This window comes from Rhincodon typus, chromosome 15, assembly GCF_021869965.1.
Source record: "Rhincodon typus isolate 14 chromosome 15, sRhiTyp1.1, whole genome shotgun sequence".
NCBI lineage: Eukaryota > Metazoa > Chordata > Chondrichthyes > Orectolobiformes > Rhincodontidae > Rhincodon > Rhincodon typus.
In genome coordinates this window covers 9,753,674-9,776,384 of record NC_063346.1, presented here as the reverse complement: position 1 = coordinate 9,776,384, position 22,711 = coordinate 9,753,674, and the positions used below count along the sequence as shown (strand labels likewise).

At 43.5% G+C, this 22,711-nt stretch overlaps 1 protein-coding gene across 1 annotated transcript in view; it reads left to right on the top strand.

The window, feature by feature from the left end:
* Nucleotides 1-22,711, top strand: part of adamts18 (ADAM metallopeptidase with thrombospondin type 1 motif, 18) — a 269,956-nt gene that overhangs the window by 175,392 nt on the left and 71,853 nt on the right. Inside the window, exons 14-16 of the mRNA XM_048605849.1 lie at nt 10,894-11,024; nt 11,794-11,917; nt 15,265-15,509. Of these exons, the coding sequence (XP_048461806.1) occupies nt 10,894-11,024; nt 11,794-11,917; nt 15,265-15,509 (500 nt within the window). The remainder of the gene's footprint in view (nt 1-10,893; nt 11,025-11,793; nt 11,918-15,264; nt 15,510-22,711) is intronic.

Below are 22,711 nucleotides of genomic sequence, written 5' to 3'. Positions count from 1 at the left end.
CCCTCCCCCTTTTCTGAAGAAGGGTCTCGACCCGAAACGTCAGCTTTCCTGCTCCTCTGATGCTGCTTGGCCTGCTGTGTTCATCCAGCTCTACACCTTGTTATCTCAGATTCTCCAGCATCGGCAGTTCCTACTATCTCTGAAGAGTACTGTACTAACATGGGGTGAGTAGTGAGGGAGTGCTGCTGTGCGGGAGAGTCAGTCCTGAAGGAGTGCTGCACTGCCAGAGGAGCTGTGCTAAGGTCAGAGGTGCCATCTTTCCGATGAGACATTAAATAGCTGTCTACTTCTTCTGGGGGATATAAAAGATCCAGGAGCACAGTTTTGGGAGTTATACCCAGTGTCTTATCTCATGCTTATCCCTCAGAAAACAGCTAGATGACATGGCTACTAGCACTTGGCTGAGAGCTTGCCATGCAAAACTTGCCTGCTGCATTTCCTGTACTGCAACAAAAGACTACACTTCAAAAAGACCCTTCTTTCAGGATGACCCAGGATTGCAAAAGGCGCTATGTAAATGAAAGTGTTTTTCTTCTACTGGGAATTTTAATAACTGGTCAATGCTCATTTATAAGGCTGACGTGGATCTGACTGTGCTCAGACTCTGCAGGCAGGAAGGGAATGGGTGACCACCAGACAGAGCAAGAGAGATAGGCAGGTAGTGTAGGAATCTCCTGTGGCCATTCCCTGAAAAACAGATATACCGTTTTGGACACTGTTGAGGGGAATGACCTCTCAGGGGAAAGCAGCAGCAGCTAAATTCATTGCACCATGGCTGGTTCTGCTGGCAGAGGGCAGGGGTAAAAATTGTGCCAGGGCAATAGTTATAGGGGACTCAATTGAAAGGAGAATAGAAGGTGTTTCTGTGGCTGCAAATGATAATCCGGGATGTTATGTTGCCTCCTTGGTGCTGGGTCAAGGATGTCTTGGAGCAGGTCCAGGACATTCTGAAGGGGGAGGGAGAATAACCAGTGGTCGTGGTACACATCGGTACAAACGACATAGTTGAAAAAAGGGTTGAGCTCCGAAAGGCAGTGACCTGGGAAAAAAGTTACGAAATTGGACTTCACAGATAGTGATCTCAGGATTACTACCGGTGCCACATGCCAGCCAGAGTAGAAATGACAAGCTATGCCAGATGAATACGTGGCTGAAAAGATGGTGTCGGGGGAGGGTTTCAGATTCCTGGGGCATTGCCACTGGCTCTGAGGAAGGTGGGACCTGTACAACCTGGGCAGGACTGGGACTGATGTCCTAGGGGGAGTGTTTGCTCGTGCGGTTGGGGAGGGGGATGGGAACCTATGTAAGGAGTCAGAGAAGGAGGGAGCAAGGACAAAAACAAAAGGTAGAAAAGGGAATAAGAAAAGTGATAGGCAGAGAAACCAAGGACAAGATTCAAATAGGGCTGTTGAAAAAAATAAGAACAAGACGAGCAATGTTAAACAGAAAAGCTTAAAGGCTTTGTGTCTTCATGCGCGGAGCATTTACAATAAAGTCGATGAACTAATCACGCAGATAGATGTAAACAGGTACGATATAATTGGGATTATGGAGACATGGCTGCAGGGTGACCAGGGATGGGAACTGAATGTCCTGAGGTATTTGGTATTTAGGAAGGACAGGCAAAAAGGAAAAGATGGTAGATTGGCATTGTTGGTTAAAGAGGAAATTAACACAGTAGTGAGAAAGGGTATTAGCTGTCACAATGCGGAGTCTGTATGGGTAGAGTTGAGAAATACCAAGGGGCAAAAGATACTTGTGGGCATATAGATGCTCAAACAGCAGTAGTGATGTTGGGAATGGCATTAAACAGGAAATTAGAGATGCATGCAACAAGGGAATATTGGTGATCATGGGTGATTTTAATCTGCACATAGACTGGGCAAATCAAATTAGCCACAATGCCATAGAGGAGGAATTCTTGAAGTGTATACAGGATAGTTTTCTTGACCAATATGTGGAAGTACCAACTAGAGAACAGGCCATTTTAGACTAGGTGCAGTGTAATGAGAAGGGAATCATTGCCAACCTAGCTGTGCAAGACTCCTTGGGGAAGAGCAACCGTAACATGTTAGAATTTTTTATCAAGGTGGAGAGAGAGGTAATTGATTCAGAGACTGGGGTGCTGAATCTTAAAAAAGGAAACTATGAACTTATAAGGAATGAGTTGACCTTGACAGACTGGGGAGAGATGACAGTGGACAGGCAATGACAAACATTCAAGGAACGCATGGGAAACTGCAACAACACTTTATTCCTGCCTGTCACAAAAACAAAATGGATAAGAGGGCCAATCCACGGCTTACAAAGGAAATTGGAGATAGTATCCCATTCAAGGAAGAAACAATCAGATTGGCCCAGAAAAATAATATGTCTGAGGATTGGAAGCAGTTTAGAATTCAGCAAAGAAGGTCCCAGGGATTGATTAAGAAGGGGAAAATACATTACAAAAGTAAGCTTGCAGAGAACATAAAGACTGACACTAAGAGTTTCTAAAGGTACATGAGGAGAAAGAGATTGGTAAAGACAAATGTAGGTCCCTACAAACAGAAACGGGGAATGTATAATAGGGGACAAAGAAATGGCTGAGCAACTGAATACATACTTTGGTTCTATTTTCACAAAAGAGGACACAAATCAGATACCAGAAATGTTGGAGAATGCAAGATTTAGTGAGAGGTAAGAATTAAGGGGGATCATTTTAGTAGAGAAATGGCGCTGGGAAAATTGATGGGATTGAAGGCAGATAAATCCCCAAGGCCTGATAATTTACATCGCAGAGTACTTAAGGAAGTAGCTCTCAAAATATTAGATGCATTGGTGGTCATCTTCCAGGATTCTATAGACTCTGGAACAGTCACTGCAGATTGGAGGGTAGTTAATGTCACTCCAATATTCAAAAAGGGAAGTCGAGAGAAAACAGGGAATTATAGACCGGTGAGCCTAATATCGGTAGTGGGGAAAATTCTCGAATCCATTGTCAAGGACTTTATAGCGGAGCATTTAGTAGGATCAGACAGAGTCAGCGTGGATTTATGAAGGGGAAATCATATTTGACAAATCTGTTGAAATTCTATGAAGATGTAAAGTTGACAACAGGGAGCCAGTCAATGTAGTATATTTGGACTTGCAGAAAGTGTTTGACAAAGTTTCACATAAGAGATTAATGTGCAAGATTAAAGCACATGGGATTGGGGAAAGTGTATTGAGATGGATAGAAAACTGGTTGGCCAAGAGGAAACAAAGAGTAGGAATTAATGGGTCCTTTTCAAACTGGCAGGCAGTAACTAGTGGGGTGCCACAGGGATTGGTGCGAGGACACCAGCTATTGACAATATATATTAATGATTTGAATGAGGGAACAAACTGTAACATCTCCAAGTTTGCAGATGATACAAGTTGGGTGGGAGGGTGAACTGTGACGAGGATGCAGAGATCCTTCAGCATGATCTCGATAGCTTGGGTGAGTGGGCAAATCAATGGAAGATGCAGTATAATTTGGATAAATATGAGGTTATTCATTTTGGAAGCAAAAACAAGAAGGCAGATTACTACCTGAGTGGCTGTAAACTGGGAGAGGGGAGTGTGCAGTGGGACCTGGGTGTCCTTGTGCACCAGTAGCTGAAGGTAAGCATGCAGGTGCAGCAGGCGGTAAAGAAGGCAAATGGTATGTTGGCCTTCATTGTGAGAGGTTTCGAGTACAGGAGCAGGGATGTGTTGTTGCAGTTGTACAGGGCCTTGGTGAGACCACACCTGGAATATTGTGTGTGGTTTTGGTCTCCTTTTCCGAGGAAGGATGCCCTTGCTCTCAAGGGAGTGCAACAAAGGTTTACCAGGCTGAGTCCGGGGATAGCGGGTCTGACGTATGAGGAGAGATTGAGTAGGTTAGGATTGTTTTTGCTGGAGTTCAGACGAATGAGAGGGGTCTTATAAAGACTTATAAAATTCTGACAGAACTGGACAGGGGAGATCAGGGAGGATGTTCCCGATGGTGGGTATGTCCAAAACCAGGGGTCACAGTATGAAGATTCAGGGTAGATAATTTAGGACGGAGATGAGGAGATATTTCTTCACCCAAAGCATGATGAGCCTGTGGAATTCATTATTACAGGAAGTAGTTGATGCCAGAACATTGAATGCATTCAAGAGGTGGCTAGACATAGCACTTGGGGCAAATGGGATCAAAGGTTATGGGGAAAACGCAGGATTAGGCTGTTGAGTTGGACAATCAGCCACGATCGTGATGAATGGTGGAGCAGGCTCGAAGGGCCAAATGGCCTCCTCATGCTTCTATCTTCTATGTTTCAATGTTTCTGACATCTGCCACCAGTGTTTGTTCCTTGGATGAAAGCTGAAGCTTGACAAGGGACAGCAGGAATCAGCATTATGCTTTTGAGTCTGACATCACGCACAGGGCAGGGAGAATCAGCACAGCACAATGTGTTGGGGTGGAAAGACAATTTCCTTTGGGAATTGAACAGATTCAGTCTCGTTGAGTGAAGAACAATTTTTCTCCTTTTGTTCTAAGTACTTGTGCTGCCAACTTCACAGTACAATGAGTTGAATGCACTTCAAAGGGAACTTGGAATTTCACTTCTAACATTTCAGGCATGCACCGATGGTGATGGGGACGAGTCTGCTTTGGAAATTTATTGATTCCTTTCTGAATGGTGCTCACTGCCTGCAATGTGCTTTGCACATAAGTGAGACCTTCTGTGTAGGAATTGGCAATACCTATTCCCAGCAGACGTGTCAGCACACACACACAGTGCAAACCTTTTAACATTTTATTTAGATAAGAGCAGAAAAGACCATTTGGCCCATCCTTTCCTTGCTGGCTCTTCTGAAAGTGTGATCCAAATAGTCTCACTCTCTTTACATTATCCACATGGATCTTTTAAGTGCATAGCCTTTTGAAAGCTACAATTGAATTACTTTTCACAAATCTTTTGAATAACTTGCACAACAATGAATAACTTGTCCATTTAAAAATATCCCCCTCTCTCCAACTTGTTTTCCAATTATCTTAAAGCTGTGTCCACTGGTTACTGAACCTTATGCCACTTTCTCAAAATCACAGCGGTGACTACACTTCAAAAGTATAAACTTAGCTATGAAGCGCTTTAAGAATTTCTAAGCATTTGAAGGGCACTGTACAAATTCACTATTTCTTGGTAACTTCTGCTTTTCGCTTATTAGCAATAGAGCGCATGGTTTTGTGTGGGGGAGGTCGTGCCTCACTGACTTGATTGAGATTTTGGAGGAGGTGATGAAGATGATTGATGAGGGAAAAGGGGTTGATGTTGCCCACACAGACTTCAGTAAAGCCTTTGACAAAGTCCCTCATGGCAGACTGCATGGTAGCAGGAGCGAGCTGACAAAATGGATACAGAACTGGCTTAGCCATAAAAGGCAGAGGGTAGTGATGGAAGAATGCTTTTCGGAATGGAGGGTTGTGACTAGTAGTGTTCCACAGGGATCAGTGCTGGGATCTCTGCTGTTGGTGGTATAAATAAATGATTTGGAGGAATATGTAGCTAGTTTAATTAGTAATTTTGCAGGTGATAAAAGGATTGGTGGAGGTGAGGATAGTGTGGAGGAATTGTCAGAGGATACAGAAGGATCTAGATCAGTTGGAGGCATGGGCAGAAAAATGGCAGATGGAGTTTAATCCGGACAAATGTGAGATGATGCATTTTGGAAGGTCAAGTACAGGTGGAAATTATACAGCAAATGGTAGAATCCTCTGGATTATTAAAATGCAGAGGGATCTGGGTGTGCAGATACACAGATCACTGAAAGTGGCAGCGCAGATAGATAAGGTAGTAAAAAAGACCTATGGCATGCTTGCCTTCATTGGAAAGAGCATTGAGTATAAGGATAGACAAGTTATGCTGCAGCTTTATAGAACTTTAGTTAGGCCACACTTAGAATATAGCGTGCAGCTCCGGTCACCACACTACTAGAAGGATAAGGAAGCTTTGGAGATGGTACAGAAAAAGTTTACCAGGGTATTGCCAGGTATGGGGGATTTTAGCTATGAAGAAATTTTGGATAGACTGTGTTTGTTTTCACTGGAACACAGGAGGTTGAGGGATGACCTGATAGAAGTCTATAAGATTGTGAATGGTATGGATAGACTGGAAAGTATGCGTCTCTTTTCCAGGGTGGAGGCGTCAATTACTAGGGGACATAGGTTCAAGGTGTGGGACAAGTTTTTCACACAAAGGATGGTGAGTGCCTGGAGTGTGTTGCCGGACGAGGCGGTAGAAGCAGACACAATAGCAGCGTTCAAGAAACACTTGGACAGATACATGAATAGGAAAGGAATAGAGGGATATGGATCCTGTAAGTGAATGCAGTTTTAGTATGGAAGGGCAAAATGCGTTGGTGCAGACTTGGAGGGCCGAAGGGCCTGATCCTATTCTGTATCGTTCTTTGTTCTTTTCATGATCAACATGGAACCGCACCTCCTTCAGCATCGAGAATACACCTTGCCAACAAGCACCATTTGTCTGAATGTTATTTGTACTTATTTTACAATGTACAATGAAAGATATACTACAAGTATGTGTTAAGTTGTCTTAGGAACTATATTTTAATTGGTCTTTCATGAGATGTTCATTCCTAACTGCCTTTAAACTGAATGGCTTGCTCAGCTGTTTCAGAGGATAGTCAAGAGTCAAATACATTACTGTGGGGTCGGTAGTCACATGGGCAAGGATAGCAGATTTCCTTTCCTAAAGGCCAGTAGTGAAGCAGATTTCTTTTTCTATTCATTTTGTGGAATGTGGGTGTCGCTGGCTGGCCAGCATTTATTGCCTGTCCCTAGTTGCCCCTTGAGAAGGTGGTGGTGAGCTGCCTTCTTAAACTGCTGCAGTCCTCCTGCTGTAGGTTGACCCACAATGCTATTAGGGAGGGAATTCCAGGATTTTGACCCAACAACACCGATGGAACGGCGATGTATTTGCAAGTCAGGATGGTGAGTGGCTTGGAGGGGAACCTGGAGATTCTGGTGTTCCCATATACCTGCTGCCCTTGTCCTTCTAGATGGAATTGGTCGTGGGTTTGGAAGGTGCTATCTGGGGATCTTTGGTGAATTTCCGCAATGCATCTTGTAGATAGTACACACTGCTGCTACTGAGCATCGGTGGTGGAGGGAGTGGATGCTTGTGGATGTGGTGCCATTCAGGCAGGCAGCTTTGTCCTGGATGGTGTCAAGCTTCTTGAGTGTTGTTGGGGCTGCCCTCATCCAGGCAAGTGGGGAGTATTCCATCACACTCCTGACTTGTGCCTTGTAGATGGTGGACAGGTTTTGAGGAGTCAGGAGGTGAGTTACTCGCCACAGTATTCCTAGCTTCTGGCCTGCGCTTGTTGCCACTGTTTATGTGGTGAGTCCGGTTGAGTCTCTGGTCAATGATAATCCCCAGGATGTTGATAGTGGGGGATTCAGTGATGGTTACACCGTTGAATGTCAAGGGACAGTGGTGAGATTATCTCTTATTGGTGATAGTCAATAGCCTGGCATTTGTGTGGCGCGATGGTCACTTGCCACTTGTCAGCCCAAGGCTGGATATTTTCTAGATTTTGTTGTATGTGGAACACAGACTGCTTCAGTATCTGAGGAGTCGTGAATGGTGCTGAACATTGTGCAATCATCGGCGAACATCCCCACTTTTGACCTTATGATGGAGGGAAGGTCATTGATGAAGCAGTTGAAGATGGTTGGGCCTAGGACACTACCCTGAGGAACTCCTGCAGAGATGTCCTGGAGCTAAGATGATTGACAATTCTGCTGCTGTTGATGGCCCACAGCGCCTCATGGATGCCCAGTCTTGAGATGCTAGATCTGTGTGAAGTCTGTCACATTTATCACGGTGATAGTACCACACAACACGATGGAGGGTATTCTCAATGTGAAGGCGGGATTTCGTCTCCACAAGGACTGTGCGATGGTCATGGTTACCGATACTGTCATGGACAGATGCAACTGCTGAGTAAAGATGAGGTCAAGTATGTTTTTCCCTCCTGTTGGTTCCCTCACCACCAGTCTTGCAGCTATGCCCTTTACCAATAGAAGCATCTTCCCAATGTCCACTCTGTCCAGGCCATTCAGTATTCTGTAAGTTTCAATTAGATCCCCCCTCATCCTTCTAAACTCCAATGAGTATAGTCCCAGAGTCCTCAAACGTTCCTCATACATTAAGCTTTCCATTCCTGGGACCATTCTCGTGAACCTCTTCCGAACCCACTCCAGGGTCACTACATCCTTGCTGAGGTATGGGGCCCAAAACTGCACGCAATATTCCACATGTGGCCTGACAAGAGCCTTATTAAGGAGTACTGATTTATCAGCTGAGGGAGGATAATATGTAGTATACAGCAGGAGGTTTCCTTGCCCATGTTTAACCTGAAGCCATGAGACTTCATGGGGTCCAGAGTCAGTGTTGAGGACTCCCAGAGCAACACCCTCCCAACTGAATCCCACTGTGCCGCCCCTTCTGCTGGGTCTGTCCTGCCGGTGGGACAGGACATATCCAGGGACGGTGATGGTGGTGTCTGGGACATTGTCTATAAGGTATGATTCTGTGAGTGTGACTATGTCAGGCTGTTGCTTGACTAGTCTGTGAGACAGCTCTCCCAATTTTGGCACTAACGCCCGGATGTTAGTGAGGAGTACTTTGCATGGTCGACAGGGCTGTTTCTGCTGTTGTCTTTTCCCATGCCTAGGTCAATGCCAGGTGATCCATGTGGTTTCATTTCTTTGAGACTTTGTAGCAATTGGTACAACAGAGTGGCTTGCTAGGCCATTTCAGAGGGCAATTGAGAATCAACCACATTGCTGTGGGTCTGGAGTCACACGTAGGCCGGACCAGGTGAGGGTGGCAGATTTCCTTCCCTGAAGGACATTAGTGATGGGCTTTTAATAATGATCACAGATGTTGTCATGGTCACCATTACTGAGATTAAATTTAGATTCCACCAGCTGCCATGGTAGGATTTGAACTTGCAGCCCCAGAACATTAACCTGAACCACTGGGTTATCAGTCAATGCACATTGCTATTAGGTCACCAACTCCCATCCCTTGCTCGAATGACTCATTCGCTAAAACATCAGTTGTTTGCTGTGTGTAATTTGAACTTTGGGTGATATCTAATGACCTTATATTACACACCCTGCCCAATTTTCCTTGGAAATTTTCCAGGAATATGGGGTGGAGAGTTTTGATGGATGGCTAATTCAATGTTACATGTTACATCACCCCCGCAAATTAAACATGACCTTCACTGCACCTCTTTTAATTGGGCCTATTAATTTCCGGATGGTATTTACCACCCTTTCTTCAGTTCATGCCTGTACCTGCTCAATGCATCTTGCTGTATGAAAGAGCCTGATGGGCCCATAAGACCCAGCAAGGAGAGGATAAGAAGAATAACTCCATGATCTTGTGCCACCATTCAGTGAGACCATGCTTGAACTGTGTCCCACCTCCATCTGAGCTACGTTCTTATTTTTTAAATGTATTCATTCATGGGATGTTGCTGGCCAGAACAGCACTTAACTGCTCCTATCCAGAGGCCAGTTAGGAGCCAACCACATTGCTGTGGGTATGTAGTTACATGTAGGCCAAACCAGGTAAGGAGGGCAGATTTGCTGTGCCCAGGATTGTAAGAAGCTACAGAAAGTTGTGAACACAGCCTAGCCCACCACGCAAGCCAACCTTCCATCCCTCTACTCGATCTACACTTCCTGCTGCCTCAGGAAGGCAGCCAACATAATCCAAGACCACTCCCACACCAGTTATAATCTCTTCCAACCTCTTCCATCAGGCAGAAGATACAAAAACTTAAACACAGACCAACAGGTTCAAGAACAGCTTCTTCCTCATTGTTATTAGACTTCTGAATGGACCTCTAAAATTTTAAAATTGATATTAATCTCACTCTTTGTGCACCTTCTCTGCAGCCATAACATTGCATTCCTCACTCTGTTCTATTACCCTAATGCACTTTGTATGGTATGATCTAGGTATGTGCGACAATAATAAATCAAAGATTGCCTTCTCTAAATGGCAATCAACAATGTTTACATGCTTACCATTAAACCAGCTTTTTACTATCTGCTTCAGTGAGGCTTGAACCTATACTCACAGAGCAATAGCCTTGACTTAACTGGAGTGCTAATCCTGTGACAATCCCATTATGCCACCACCTCTCCTTAGCAAATGGTATAGTCCTGAATGTTTAACTCTGCTTCTCAATCTGTAGCTGTTGCCAGAACTACTGACTTTGTCCAAAATTTCTTGATTTTATTTCCTTGTGTAGAGTGGTTGAGAATACTATGGATGTATTTATGGGGACAAAAGAATGCAGGAAAAAGCAATGGAAGGATATTGTTGATGGGGTGATTGAAGGGGGGCAGGAGCACAAACACAGACATGGAGCAGTTGGAATGAATGTCCATGTTCTGTGTTGTAAACGCTGTATAATATTCCAGAAATTGCAGGTAATGGAAAGCAGCAAGTGCCAGAAGAGGAGGTTTATGCAGTAATGTCTTTGTGGCAATTAAGTATGAGTTCTTGGTTGGTCCTGGTGCCTTGGATTCTATTGCTCGAGTGTTTGAACTGACAGATTCAAGCTGTTGTTTACTACTGTTTAAAAATGTCTTATCAGAAGTGCCCTGGAGGATAAGTCTGTGAATCAAGCTGACATGGAGTCCAGTGACTAACACGTCTGTCTTGTGTCTCTCCCTGTCATTGCTTAATGAGGTACATAAAAAAGCTGGCACAAACTGACACACCTTTAATTGATGATGGTTAGATAAATACAGCCTCTGTAAACCACCCTGTGGCATATTTTCAAGTGGCACAATCTCTCATTTTCTATTTCCAGATGAAGATATTTGCAAGTTGTATTGCATAGCTGAAGATTTTGACTTCTTCTTTGCCATGTCTAACAAAGTGAAAGATGGAACTCGCTGTGTGGAGAACAAATTCGATGTATGCATTGATGGCATTTGTGAGGTAAAATACATAGCTCGTGCTTTCGTAAATAGAGTGTTGTCTTCTCTTTCCTCCTTTTCTTTGATTTAAGTCCTCCTTTAACTGCATCATTTCAGTTTGTGAAACCACTCCAGTTGCTTTAACATCCAAAAGTAAATAGAGCCATCCCAGCTCATCTTTCTCCCCAGCCTTCCTCCTACTCGTAACCCTGCTCAAGGTCAGCAGGTTCAGTCTCAGTAAATCCTGACCGTAGATTCCAGTCGAGTCATGGGATTTAAATTTAGGATGTCAAAATTTGAAGAGCTCGACTCCCTTGGGTTCTAGCTATCAACGGACACCCTCTGTCTATTGGAGAGAAAAAAAACACATAAGTAACACATGGAACAAAGCATTGCTGCCTCAGTGAACTCTGCCACACGCTTGTGGAATGTGAGATAACCATAATTGCACAAATGGTCCTCATCTTGTATGGTTGTTGAGAGGACAAGCAGATTCAGAGTTTCATACATGCTTACAAAGCTACATGTCTCTCACCCTTTATCGTGCCTTTCCTCTTCTTGAGAAATATTGCCAGAAGCCAAGATATTGTTTGACTGACTGCAAATGCTGGCAAACATTGTGATGCAGGATGGGTGTTGAATGTAATGTGGGTAGGGCCCCCATAATTGCTGCTAAACACAGTCTAAGACCATGATTAGCTGAGCTATACACAACAGAAAGCCCTCAGGTAGGAATCCCAATTGGTGCTAAGGTGACTGACTGAAGTGTAATTGGTGAAATATTCCCTCAGGCAGTGGGATGTGACCATGTTCTAGGCTCAAAGGCTGTCGTGGATGCTTGTGGAGTATGCAACGGAGATAATTCAACCTGCAAGTTCTTCAGAGGACAGTACCATCAACAGCACCGGGCAAATGGCAAGTATATCAGAAACAAAGCCCTACACCAGGCATTCATCTATCTGTTACTGTGATAGAGTTGTTTATAGCATAGGGGAGGCCATTCAGCTCATTGTGTTTGTGTCATTTGCCATGGTGCAATCCAATCCCGGGTGGCATGCTGGCTCAGTGGTTAGCACTGCTGCCTCAAAGCACCAGGCTTGACTCAAGTCTGTGTGGAGTTTGCACATTCTCCCCGTGTCTGTGTGGGTTTCTTCCGGGTGCTCCGGTTTCCTCCCTCAGTCCAAAGGTGTGCAGGTTAGGTGGATCAACCATGGAAAATGTGAGGTTAAGGGGATAGGAGATGGGTGGTGGGTGAGGGTGGGATGCTCTTTGGGGAGCTAGGGCAGACTTGGGCCAAATGGCCTCTTTCAGCCCTGTGGACATTCTATGAATCAGCCTACTCCCTGGCTTGGTCCTCATAGATCAACAAATTTGTCTCCTTCAAGTGGCAATTGGAATTCCTTTTTCAAACCATAGATTGGTTTTGCTTCATCTGTCCTTGTAGGCAGTGTGTTCTAAAGCAATGCTGCTCACTGTGTGGAAAAGTGTTTCCTTATAAACTGATGGGTCTCTTGCTCAAAATCTTTGCCTGGGTCCCTTAATTTTTGTACGGTCTGCTTATGTCTATTTTATGTAAGCTTGTCATAATCTTATACATCTGTAACAAATCTCCCCTCAGTCTTTGCTGCTCCAAGGTGAATGATCCTAGCCTTTCCAACTTAACCTTGTAACTAAGACTTCTTATTCCTGGAAACTGTCTAGTAAATCTCTTGTGCATCTTCTCAAGGACATTCATATCTTTCCCAAAGTACTCTGACCAGAACTGGGAACAGTACTCTTGCTATGGGCTAACCAGAGTTCTGTATAGGTTTAGCACAACCTTTCTGCTGTTGTAGTCAATACTAATGACCTGCCACTTTCAAATATCAATGCATGTCTATTCCTAGCTCCTTTTAATCCTGAGAATATTTCTGATTCATGTCACTAAAGTGGAAGGGCCTCTTTCAGTGCTGTGGACCCCTATGACTTTATTACTGCTCCACACCCCTTCTGTCATAGTGCATTACCTTTCACTTCTCTGGATTAAACTCCATTTGCATTTGTCTCCCAGTTTTGCTGGCCAGTCTATACTTTATACATACTTTGTATTGCCCTCACTATTTGTAATTCCTCCACATTCAGTCTCATCTGCAAATGTTAATGAGTTACTCCACATGACACCAATAAAAAGGCAGTGGTCCTGCTCCCATTTGGGGAATGCCACGATGTATTGCTATTTAGAAACAAAACAGTACTCCACCACATCTTGCTTTTTTTTTGTCCTTATGCCAATTTGCTGTCCGATTGTACACTGACCCTCCCACTCCATAAGTTTCAATGCTGTTAGCAGTCCTTTGTGTGGTATTTTGTTGAATACATTTTTTAAAAAAAACCATATAGACAACATCCACCACAATATCTTTGATGGTTCAGTTAATTAGTCAAGCACAAACTGTGCTGGTTCTCTGTAACTCACTCAAAACACTCTTCAGGTGTCTGTTGATGATTTTCTGCTGATCATGAATTCTAAAACATTACCACCAATGATTATAGACTAACTGACTTGGAGTTGTGAGAGCTGCCCTTACACGCTTCCCTGAACAAGGATGCCACATTCGTCACTCTCCAGTCGTCTCCTCCATATCTTGAAACATCAAGGCAAGCCCAGCTCTCTCTCAGCCATCACATCATTTTGCAACCCATGCAGCTAATGTAGTCCATCCAAACCAGGAGACTTATCTTCCCTAAATGCGGACAACCTTTCCAGGACCTCCTCCCTTTCAGTTTTGACTTGAGCATTGCCTCCAGTATCTTCCGTTCAGAGAATTTTTGTCTTCAGTAAGCACTCGCGGAAAGAACTGATTCATTATTCCAGCATTGTATTTCAATGTATATGTCATTCTTGATGTCCCTAATAGGATCCCCTTCACCTCTTATCACCTGCTTGCTTTTTAATGTGTTGGTGGAAAATATTTGGGCCCCCTTTTCATTCCAGATTTACCAATTGTATTCAATTTTATTGTGAAATTTAAATTTCACCATGTGAGATTCAAGCCCATGATCCCAGATCGTTGGCCTGATTCCCTGGGTTATCAACCAGTGTCTGTACCACTGCATCTCTAGCTGCTGTTAGCAAGGAGGTGTATGTAAGGTCAATAGAATTTTGCCTCATAACTTAACAATTTAAGTCCTGGGATCATTCTCCTATCAGTCTGTATTCAGTTAAAAAGGTGCTGGTTTTGCATTCAGATCTCAGAGTCCCATGCTCTTAACATCTTCCAACCCTGACTTTGACAAGCTGAGAAGCATCAAAGTTAAACACTACTCAATGCACTTTTTACAACTTGATCTACGCTGCTTGGCATTTTGGAAGGTATTTCTCTGAGTTTCCAATTTACAATACACGGACTTGAGATAAAATAAAACCATGGGGACCTGTGAAAATTTGAAATAATTTTAAGAAGCGAATCAGAACAAACAATGCACTTCTCAGAATCAAGAGTCTAATGGAATCGATAAGCCTCGGTTCATTCTCAAACCTGCTCTTTGTTTTTAGCATTTAAGTGGCCTGATTGCCGTGAACATAGATATAACCCAAGATCATACAAACAGGAGAAAACCATTCAACATTTCTTCAGGGAGACAGTCCCAGATTTTCACTACCCTTTTTGTGAAGACATGTTTTGTGATATCATCCCCGAAAGGATTAAATCTCATAAAAGTGTTAGGTTCCCCTTATTCTGCCCAACAGCAGAATTAGCTATATTGATCCTGTCCAGCAACTCCTTTAATTACCTTAAACACTTCAAATAGATCACCTCTATTTTCAAGGAGTCAGCCTAATCTATACCACTTGGTGACACGTATAGGCCCAAAACGTCAGCTTTCCTGCTCCTCTGATGCTGCTTGGCCTGCTGGGTTCATCCAGCTCTACACTTTGTTATCTCTTAACCCTTGTAGAGTTGGGATCATTGAGTGAATCTTCACTGCACTCCCTCCAAGGCTAATACATCCTTCCTGACATTAATGTTATTTGTGGTGCAGTGGTAGTCCGCTGAACTAGGAGGCACAAGTTCAAGTCCCACCTGTTCCAGTGGCACACCCTATCACATCTGAACCACTTGACTAAAATAGCTATCCTTCCTGAGTAGGACTGAACACACTGTCCCAGATGGAGTCTGACCAGATTGCTGTATAAATCGATCATCGCTTTATATTCCATTTAGCAAATGCTTTCTTTCTGTTCCTCATCAATGACTTTTTCTCTATTTTCGGTTTTACAGAGTACTACGTTGTTGTCACGGTACCAGCTGGGGCTCGGAGCATTCATGTGCAGGAGCTGGAGATCTCAACAAGCTATTTGGCGGTGCGCAGCCTGCAGGGCAAATACCACCTAACAGGGGACTGGACAGTCGACTGGCCAGGGCAATTCAACTTTGGGGGAGCTGTGTTCCACTACCAGCGGTCGTTCAACACACCAGAGAGCCTGTACTCGGCAGGCCCGACTAATGAGACACTCGCCTTTGAAGTAAGCTCCCTTTTCTTCCCCCTCCTTGTTCACTCTCATCACTTGTTTCTGCCACAGAATTAGCCCTGACAGGTTGGCAGTGTGCTGGTGGGTTCAGTTGGATGGGTGACATCACCATGCCCCCCACCCCCTCCCCATGTCATCGCTCTTAATTAGCGTCCAGTGCTGAAGTCTGAGAAAGGTTCTTCGGCTATATAATTGTCCAAATGGTGAGCCCTTAATCATCTCGGAGATGTTGGAATAAAAAGGTGATGTCGGCACCACATACAATGTTTTCATCATTAGATGCTTTGAAAAGGAACTGTTGTGAGTTTTTCTTTTTGCCTTCAAAATGAAAATTAAAATCCCAGACAGTGTGATGTAATGGCTGGGTCCTCATCTTGATGCCGTAGATGAAAGGGAGGTTTAATTGGATGCAATGAGTTACAAAATAGCCATGTGAGTGTTTGAAGCATTTTTAATTGGAAAAAGAAAGTCTAATCAAATGCTTGGGATGGGGAATGAAAGAGCACTTTGATCGGATTCTCTTAAAAATATACTTATTCCGTATGTTTGAGAACTGGTTTCTTACCGTTTGCTTATCTTGATGCAAAAGACAAACTGCTATTTCCTAAAATGTGTGACCCAAACATTTCAGGGTGTGGATAGACAAATCAATGAAGAGAGGAGGCTTTCATTAACCAGTGTGATGCGGCAATGCTCAGCGTTCTGTCTCACACTCTCTCTCTTGATCTCTCTCTCTCTCTCTCCCTCTTCCTCTGTCTCTCTTTCTCTCACACACACAAACGCACATTCACACATACCTTCCATCTGCCTTTAAGAACTCAGATCTGGTGAACAAAGAGTTTAATTTATGTCTTCTGCAGTCCATTCCTCTCTTCAAGAAAGATGAGATCTGAATCTCAACTATACATCCAGATTTAGTCCTTCAATGAAACAGTGTCGTCCATTTCCAAATTTCTGACCTTTGCTGCATTAGTTCTAGACTGAATATGGAGTTCAAATTACAAACGTGAAAGGACAATTTCTTGGTACAGGGTAAATCTTGCACTCCCAGTGGATATTCTCAGTCAAAAGATGGGTGACTGGGAGAACCAGAAACAAAAACAGAAATTGCTGGGAAAGCTCAGTAGGTCTGGCAGCAACCATGGAGAGAAATCAGAGTTAACATTTCAGGTCCAGTGACCCTTTGTCAGAACCAGAAATTTGCTTTTCTATTCTATTGCTAACTCATATGCCCAGTTAGTGAGGATCGATTCTGAATGTGCTACAGCTGCAAGTGTCAGTTGTTGTGGATTCCAGTCCTCCATTGATGTTTTCTATTTGTTCAGCGGAAACAAGATTCTAAGGGGAAAGATGGTTTTCTTCTATAATCTGAAGACTGTTTAATGTCTGAGGGAGCATCATCCCAACTATCTTCAGACCAGGCAGTAAACCAATGATTCCCATACGTGTTGCCATTGTGACACCATTTTGAGGCTTGAAGATTGTTATAAGCTCTCCATGAGTGGAGGAGAGGACCTTTAAGAGTAAGGGGAAGGGAGTTGGCCATTGCTGCCTGTGACCTTGCCAGCCCAAAATTTCCTCTCGCAACCCCACTTTAGGAAGCCTCGCTGTAACCGTTAAAAGAACATTTCCCAAAATGGGGAGGACTCAAAATCTTGGTGCCGTGGTTTGAAATTGGATAGTTTGCCTGATGGGAGATGAGGAAATGAAGGAGAGCTACCAGATTCTGGCAGCAGTGGGTGGGAGCGAGGGTGATTCTCATCAATGATGCCATCCTCTTCACCAGAGCAATTTTGGATTGAAGCTCAAAATTACATCCTGGGGAGTTTTCAGCTCAAACGTAGATCTCACTCATCACCAAAATCACTTGCATCCACCTTCAGAGCTGCTTGCGAGGACAGAATGTACACAGAGCCTTAGAGATCTTGATTTCAAGAAGGATTTGGACGTAGTACTTGGGGTTAATGGGATCAAACGATATGGGTGGAAGTGGAAGAACAGGAACAGGCTACTGAGTTAGATGATCAGCCATGATCATAATGAATGGTGGAGCAGGCTCTAAGGGCTGAATGGCCTACTCCTGCTCCTATTTTCTATGTTTCTATGTCAGGGCCAAGTGGAGGGAGAGGGCAAGGGTGAAATTCTGGGAGGCAATCCAGGACAGATATTTACCTGGACGTGGACTATTAATTGGCCGCCTCTGTGCACACTGTCCTATCATGGACAGTGAGCTGGCTCGCAGTGTTGCCATCCCAATCAGAGAGCTGTCAGCTATTGGCTCTCGGCAATCTCATGTATGTAGGAAACACCAAGTGTGTTTAAATCTAGAGGAGCCCTCTGAGGCATAACTTTCAACTCTAACCTCAGAGAGCATGGAAACAGACCCTTCACTCCCAGTAGTCCAAGCTGACCATGTTCCCAAACTAAACTAGTCCTACCTGCCTGCATTTGGCCCACTTCTCTCCAAACCCTTCTATTCATCCAAACATCTTTTAAACATTGTAACTATACCTGCATCCACCAGTTGCTCTGGCAATTCATTTCATACACGAACCACTTTCTGTGTAAAAAAGATGCCTCTCGTGTCCTTTTTAAATCTTTCTCCTCTCAGCTTAAAAATATGCCCCCCAGTTTTGAACTCCCCGCAATTTAGGAAAAAGATCTTTGCTATTCACCTTATTTATGCCTCTCATGATTTTCGAAATTTCTGTAAGGTCAACCCTCAACCTCTTACATTCAAGTGAAAAAAATCCCAGCCTATTTTATAACTCAAAACTTCCATTCCTGGCAACTTTCTGGTAAATATTTTCCGACTCCTGTCCAGTTTAATAATATTCTTCTTATAACGGGGCAATCAGAACTGCACACACTACTCTTGAAGAGGCCTTTGTACAATCTCAATATCCCAACTCCTATACCCAAAGGCCAGAGCAATGAAGGCAAGTGTGCTAAATGCTTTCTTAACACCCCTGTCCAGCTGTGGTGCAAATTTCAAGGAATTATGTACCTGATTCCCTAGGTCTCCCTGTTCTACAATACTATCTGGGGCCCTACCGTTAAATGTATAAGTCTTCCCCTTGTTTGTTTTACCAAAACGCAATGCCTCACATTTATCCAAATTAAACTCTATCTGCCACTCCTCAGTCCATTGACCCAATTGATCAAGATGCCTTTGTAATCTTAGATAACCTTCTTTACTGTCCAGTACATCACCAATTTTGGTGTCATCCCCGAACTTACTAACTATGTCTCCTATATTCTCATCCAAATCATTTCTATAAATGACAAGCAAAAGTGGACCCAGCACTGATCTCTGTAAAACCTGCTGTTCATAGGGCACCACCCTCTGTCTCCTACAGTAAAGCCAATGTTGTATCCAATTGATAAGCTCACCATAAATCCCATGTGATCGAACTTTACTAATTAGTCTATCATGCAGAAACTTATCCAAGGCTTTACTAAAGTCCAAGCAAACAACGTCTACAGCTGTGCCCTCATCAGTCGTTTTGGTTACTTCCTCAAAAAACTCAACCAAGTCCGTGAGAAGAAATCCACCCCAACCCCACCCCAGTTCGCCAGAGAGAGGAGGCCTCCACTATTAGATGAAATGTCACATCCAATCACGTCAGCCATTATTAAGACCAAAGGTAACTGAAGACTTGATGAAAAGGGTGGATTTTAAAAAAAATCTCAAAAGCGGAGAGAGAGAGAGAGATGGGGAGAACTTCACAAGTGGACATTAGAAGACAAAGCTGCTGATAGTATGTTGCAGATAATCAGAGACATTGATGAGGCTAAAATTGGAAGAGTACAGCGAGCTCAGAGAGTTGTAGGGAGCAGGAGAATTTCAAATTGGAGGCATTTGCTATGCGTAGAGTCAATATAGGGTGACAAGTGCAGACCTGGTTTGAGTATATAATCCAAATTATAATGTGGGTTTGGTGACCGTGGCTGAAACCTAGAAACGTAGAAGATAGGAGCAGGAAGAGGCCATTCGGTCCTTTGATCCTGTTCCGCCATTCATCACAATTATGGCTGATCGTCCAACTCAGTAGCCTAATCCTGCTTTCTCCCCATAACCTTCGATCCCATTCACCCCGAGTGCTATATCAAGTCGCCTCTTGAATACATTCAATGTTTTGCCATCAACTACTTCCTGTGGTAATGAATTCCACAGGCTCACCACTCTTTGGTAAATTAACATAATTCCTGCTCTATTCAACCTGGATGCTGTCCTGCCCTGTGGCCTCTCACTGAAGTTTCTAAACCCCATTCGAATAACATTGCTGTTTTCAGTGCTCACTTGGGTTGCATGCTATCAGTGTGTTTTCACTCAGCTGGGGCTAATAATGTAACGTTGCGGTTCAGATTACACAATCACAGCAGCACAGGGTGGAGTGCTATCCATTTTAACAGACGTGAAAAAGGGAAGAAAACAATTCTCTTGTTTATTTGTAGTGTTAGAAGATTAGAGAAACAGATGGAAGATAAAAGGTCTTTGGTCTGACACATCAATTACAAAATCTGTTTTCCAAGTATTCTGAATTGATGTTACCTCACTGACTCTGAACATGTAAATATCACTTCGGTGTCAGAAACAAATGGCGTACATCGTTACTGGTGGGGTATTCAAGGGCAACACCTCAAGAGAGAGCAGAGGGGAATAGGTTTCTTAGGCAGAGCCACTGAGCTGATATTTAATGTGAGGGACAGCTATAATGGTTCCTTCTGTCGGAGGAGCAGAGTAGTGTCGCATTTATCTGGCTACACTGATCCACAGTGTTCACTTCTCTGTCTGAGGAAAGCTCTCTCCATGTTGATTGGTGAGGACCCATGTGGATGAGTTCTGCTTCTGGTAGAATAGACATGTGTAGCACCAACGGAGGCCCCTCGGTCTCTCAAAGCGGTGCTTCCTCAGCGAGGGGTGCTCATCATTTTCATTTTCCTGAAAGCCTTCCCATCAGCCCATTGCTAGTGGTGGTTTTCTGAAGCTAGGTCAACCTGGGCTTGCTGATAACTTCCGCCTCGTTGGAGCAGCTAATGATGGAGAAGTGAAATGAAACTTTGCCACCAGCCCTGCATGCCCTGAGACAGACAGCTCTTTGACTTGACAATTAAAAGAAAGAAATTGCATCTTTCCAGTGTGCTTCATAACCTCAGGTGTCCCATTGTAGTTTACAGTCAATAGACATTGTAATGTTGGGACCAGCAACAACTTGGTTAAGCATGGCAAGATACCCCAGCCCCTCAATCCAAACAGTGGTGTCACAACATTTTGATTCTTAGCTTTAATCATGTTGGATAAGGTCAAAAGTTTAATGTGCTTAATTATGAGGCTATTAGACTTGCTAAAGATGATGTCACTGCTGTTTATAAGTTTAAGCTTTATTGTTTCTTTCACTTGTGTATTTTCTATCAGCCTCCAGGTCTGTGTGCACATGATGAAATGATGGTGAGGCCAGGACTGTCACAGAGTGGGAATGTGTACAAGCCAATGTTGTTTGTCTGTTCTTACAATTATATATTAATGCTCTTGTTTGCTGTACTTGTTCACCATGCTCAGAGAGACTCGGGGAGAGAGATTTCGAGAAACTTAGACACAAAAAGTTTGAAGCTCTATCAATTGGGTGCCTGTGATAGGGTGTTCTGGACATTACCCAACTTTGGTTCCAGGTGTTTAAGTATAGGAGTTGGGAGGTCATGTTATAGCTGTACAGGACATTAGTTTGACCACTTTTGGAATACTGCATTCAATTCTGGTCTCTCTGCTTTAGGGAAGATGTTAGGAACTTGAAAGGGTTCAGAAAATATTAACAAGAACATTGCCAGGTTGAAAGGTTTGAGCGGTAGGGAGAGGCTCAATAGGTAGGGTCTATTCTCCCTGGAGCGTTGGAGACTTATGGATGTAACCTTAAAAAGTTTATAAAATCATGAGGGGCATGGATAGAGTGAATATTCATAGTCTTTTCCCTAGGCCAGGGGAGTCCAAAATTAGAGGTCACAAGTTTAAGATGAGAGGGGTAAGATTTAAAAGGGACCTAAGAGGCAACTTTTTCATGCAGAGGATGGTGCGACTATAGAATGTGCTGCCAGAGGAAGTTGTGGAGGTTGAAACAATTACAACATTTAAAAGGCATCTCGTTGGGTATACGAATAGGAAGGGTTTAGAGGGATATGGACCAAATTCTGGCAAATGGGATAAGATTCATTTAGGAAATCTGGTTGGCATGGTCAAGTTGGACCAAAGGGTCTGTTTCCATGCTGTACAACTCTATGACTCTATAATTCTAAGTATGGCATGTGTCCCACATCAGGGAGCCATGTGGAGTTCAGTCACAGGTCAATGATGACCTCATTAAATGGAAAATCAGCTCAACAGGCTTAATATCCTCCTCGTGTTCCTTTGATAATCAGCTTCCACGCTCCATAAAACAAATTGCTATCTCTGTTCCCAAAATCAGGATTCACCCTGCCTTTGAAGCATCCTGGGATAATTGCTCCCACTGTATCAAAGCCTTTCAAATAAAAATATGTTTCCCTGCATTCATTAGCTGCTTTCCATTGAAAGTTATGATGATCTCTCCGCAAAATGCAAGGGATGGTGATACCATCATTAAGCTAGTGACCTACAGGTCCAGGCTAATGTTCCAGGAGCAGAGAATTTACATTTGATTAATATATCTAGAATTGAAAGCTAGCCTCACTGATGGTGACCATGAAGCTGTTATCAATTGTTGTGAAATTCCATCTGGTTCACTAATGTCCTAGAGAGAACGGAATCTGCCATTCTTATCCAGTCTGGCTTGAATGTGACTCCAGACCCAAGGTCATGTGATCAACTCTTATCTGCCCTCTGAAATGGCCGAGCAAGCACTCTGCTTCAGGGCAATTAGTGACGGGCAACAAATGCTGGCTTTACCCACAAGAGATGAAAGAATAAGGAAAAAGAAACCGTACTGACAGAATTAAACTGATATAATGGATACAGATGCTGTATACTTTTTTTAAAATTAATATTTGGCTAAGATTCTTCACAAAGGATTTTTAGCTAAAATTGAGGCAGACTTCCCTGTGTAGCCTGTACAGGAAACTTGTTGGGAAGTATAAGATTGGGGGTATATACTGGGCATGATTTATCCATGATAGTAGGAACTGCAGATGCTGGAGAATCCGAGACAACAAGGTGCAGGGCTGGT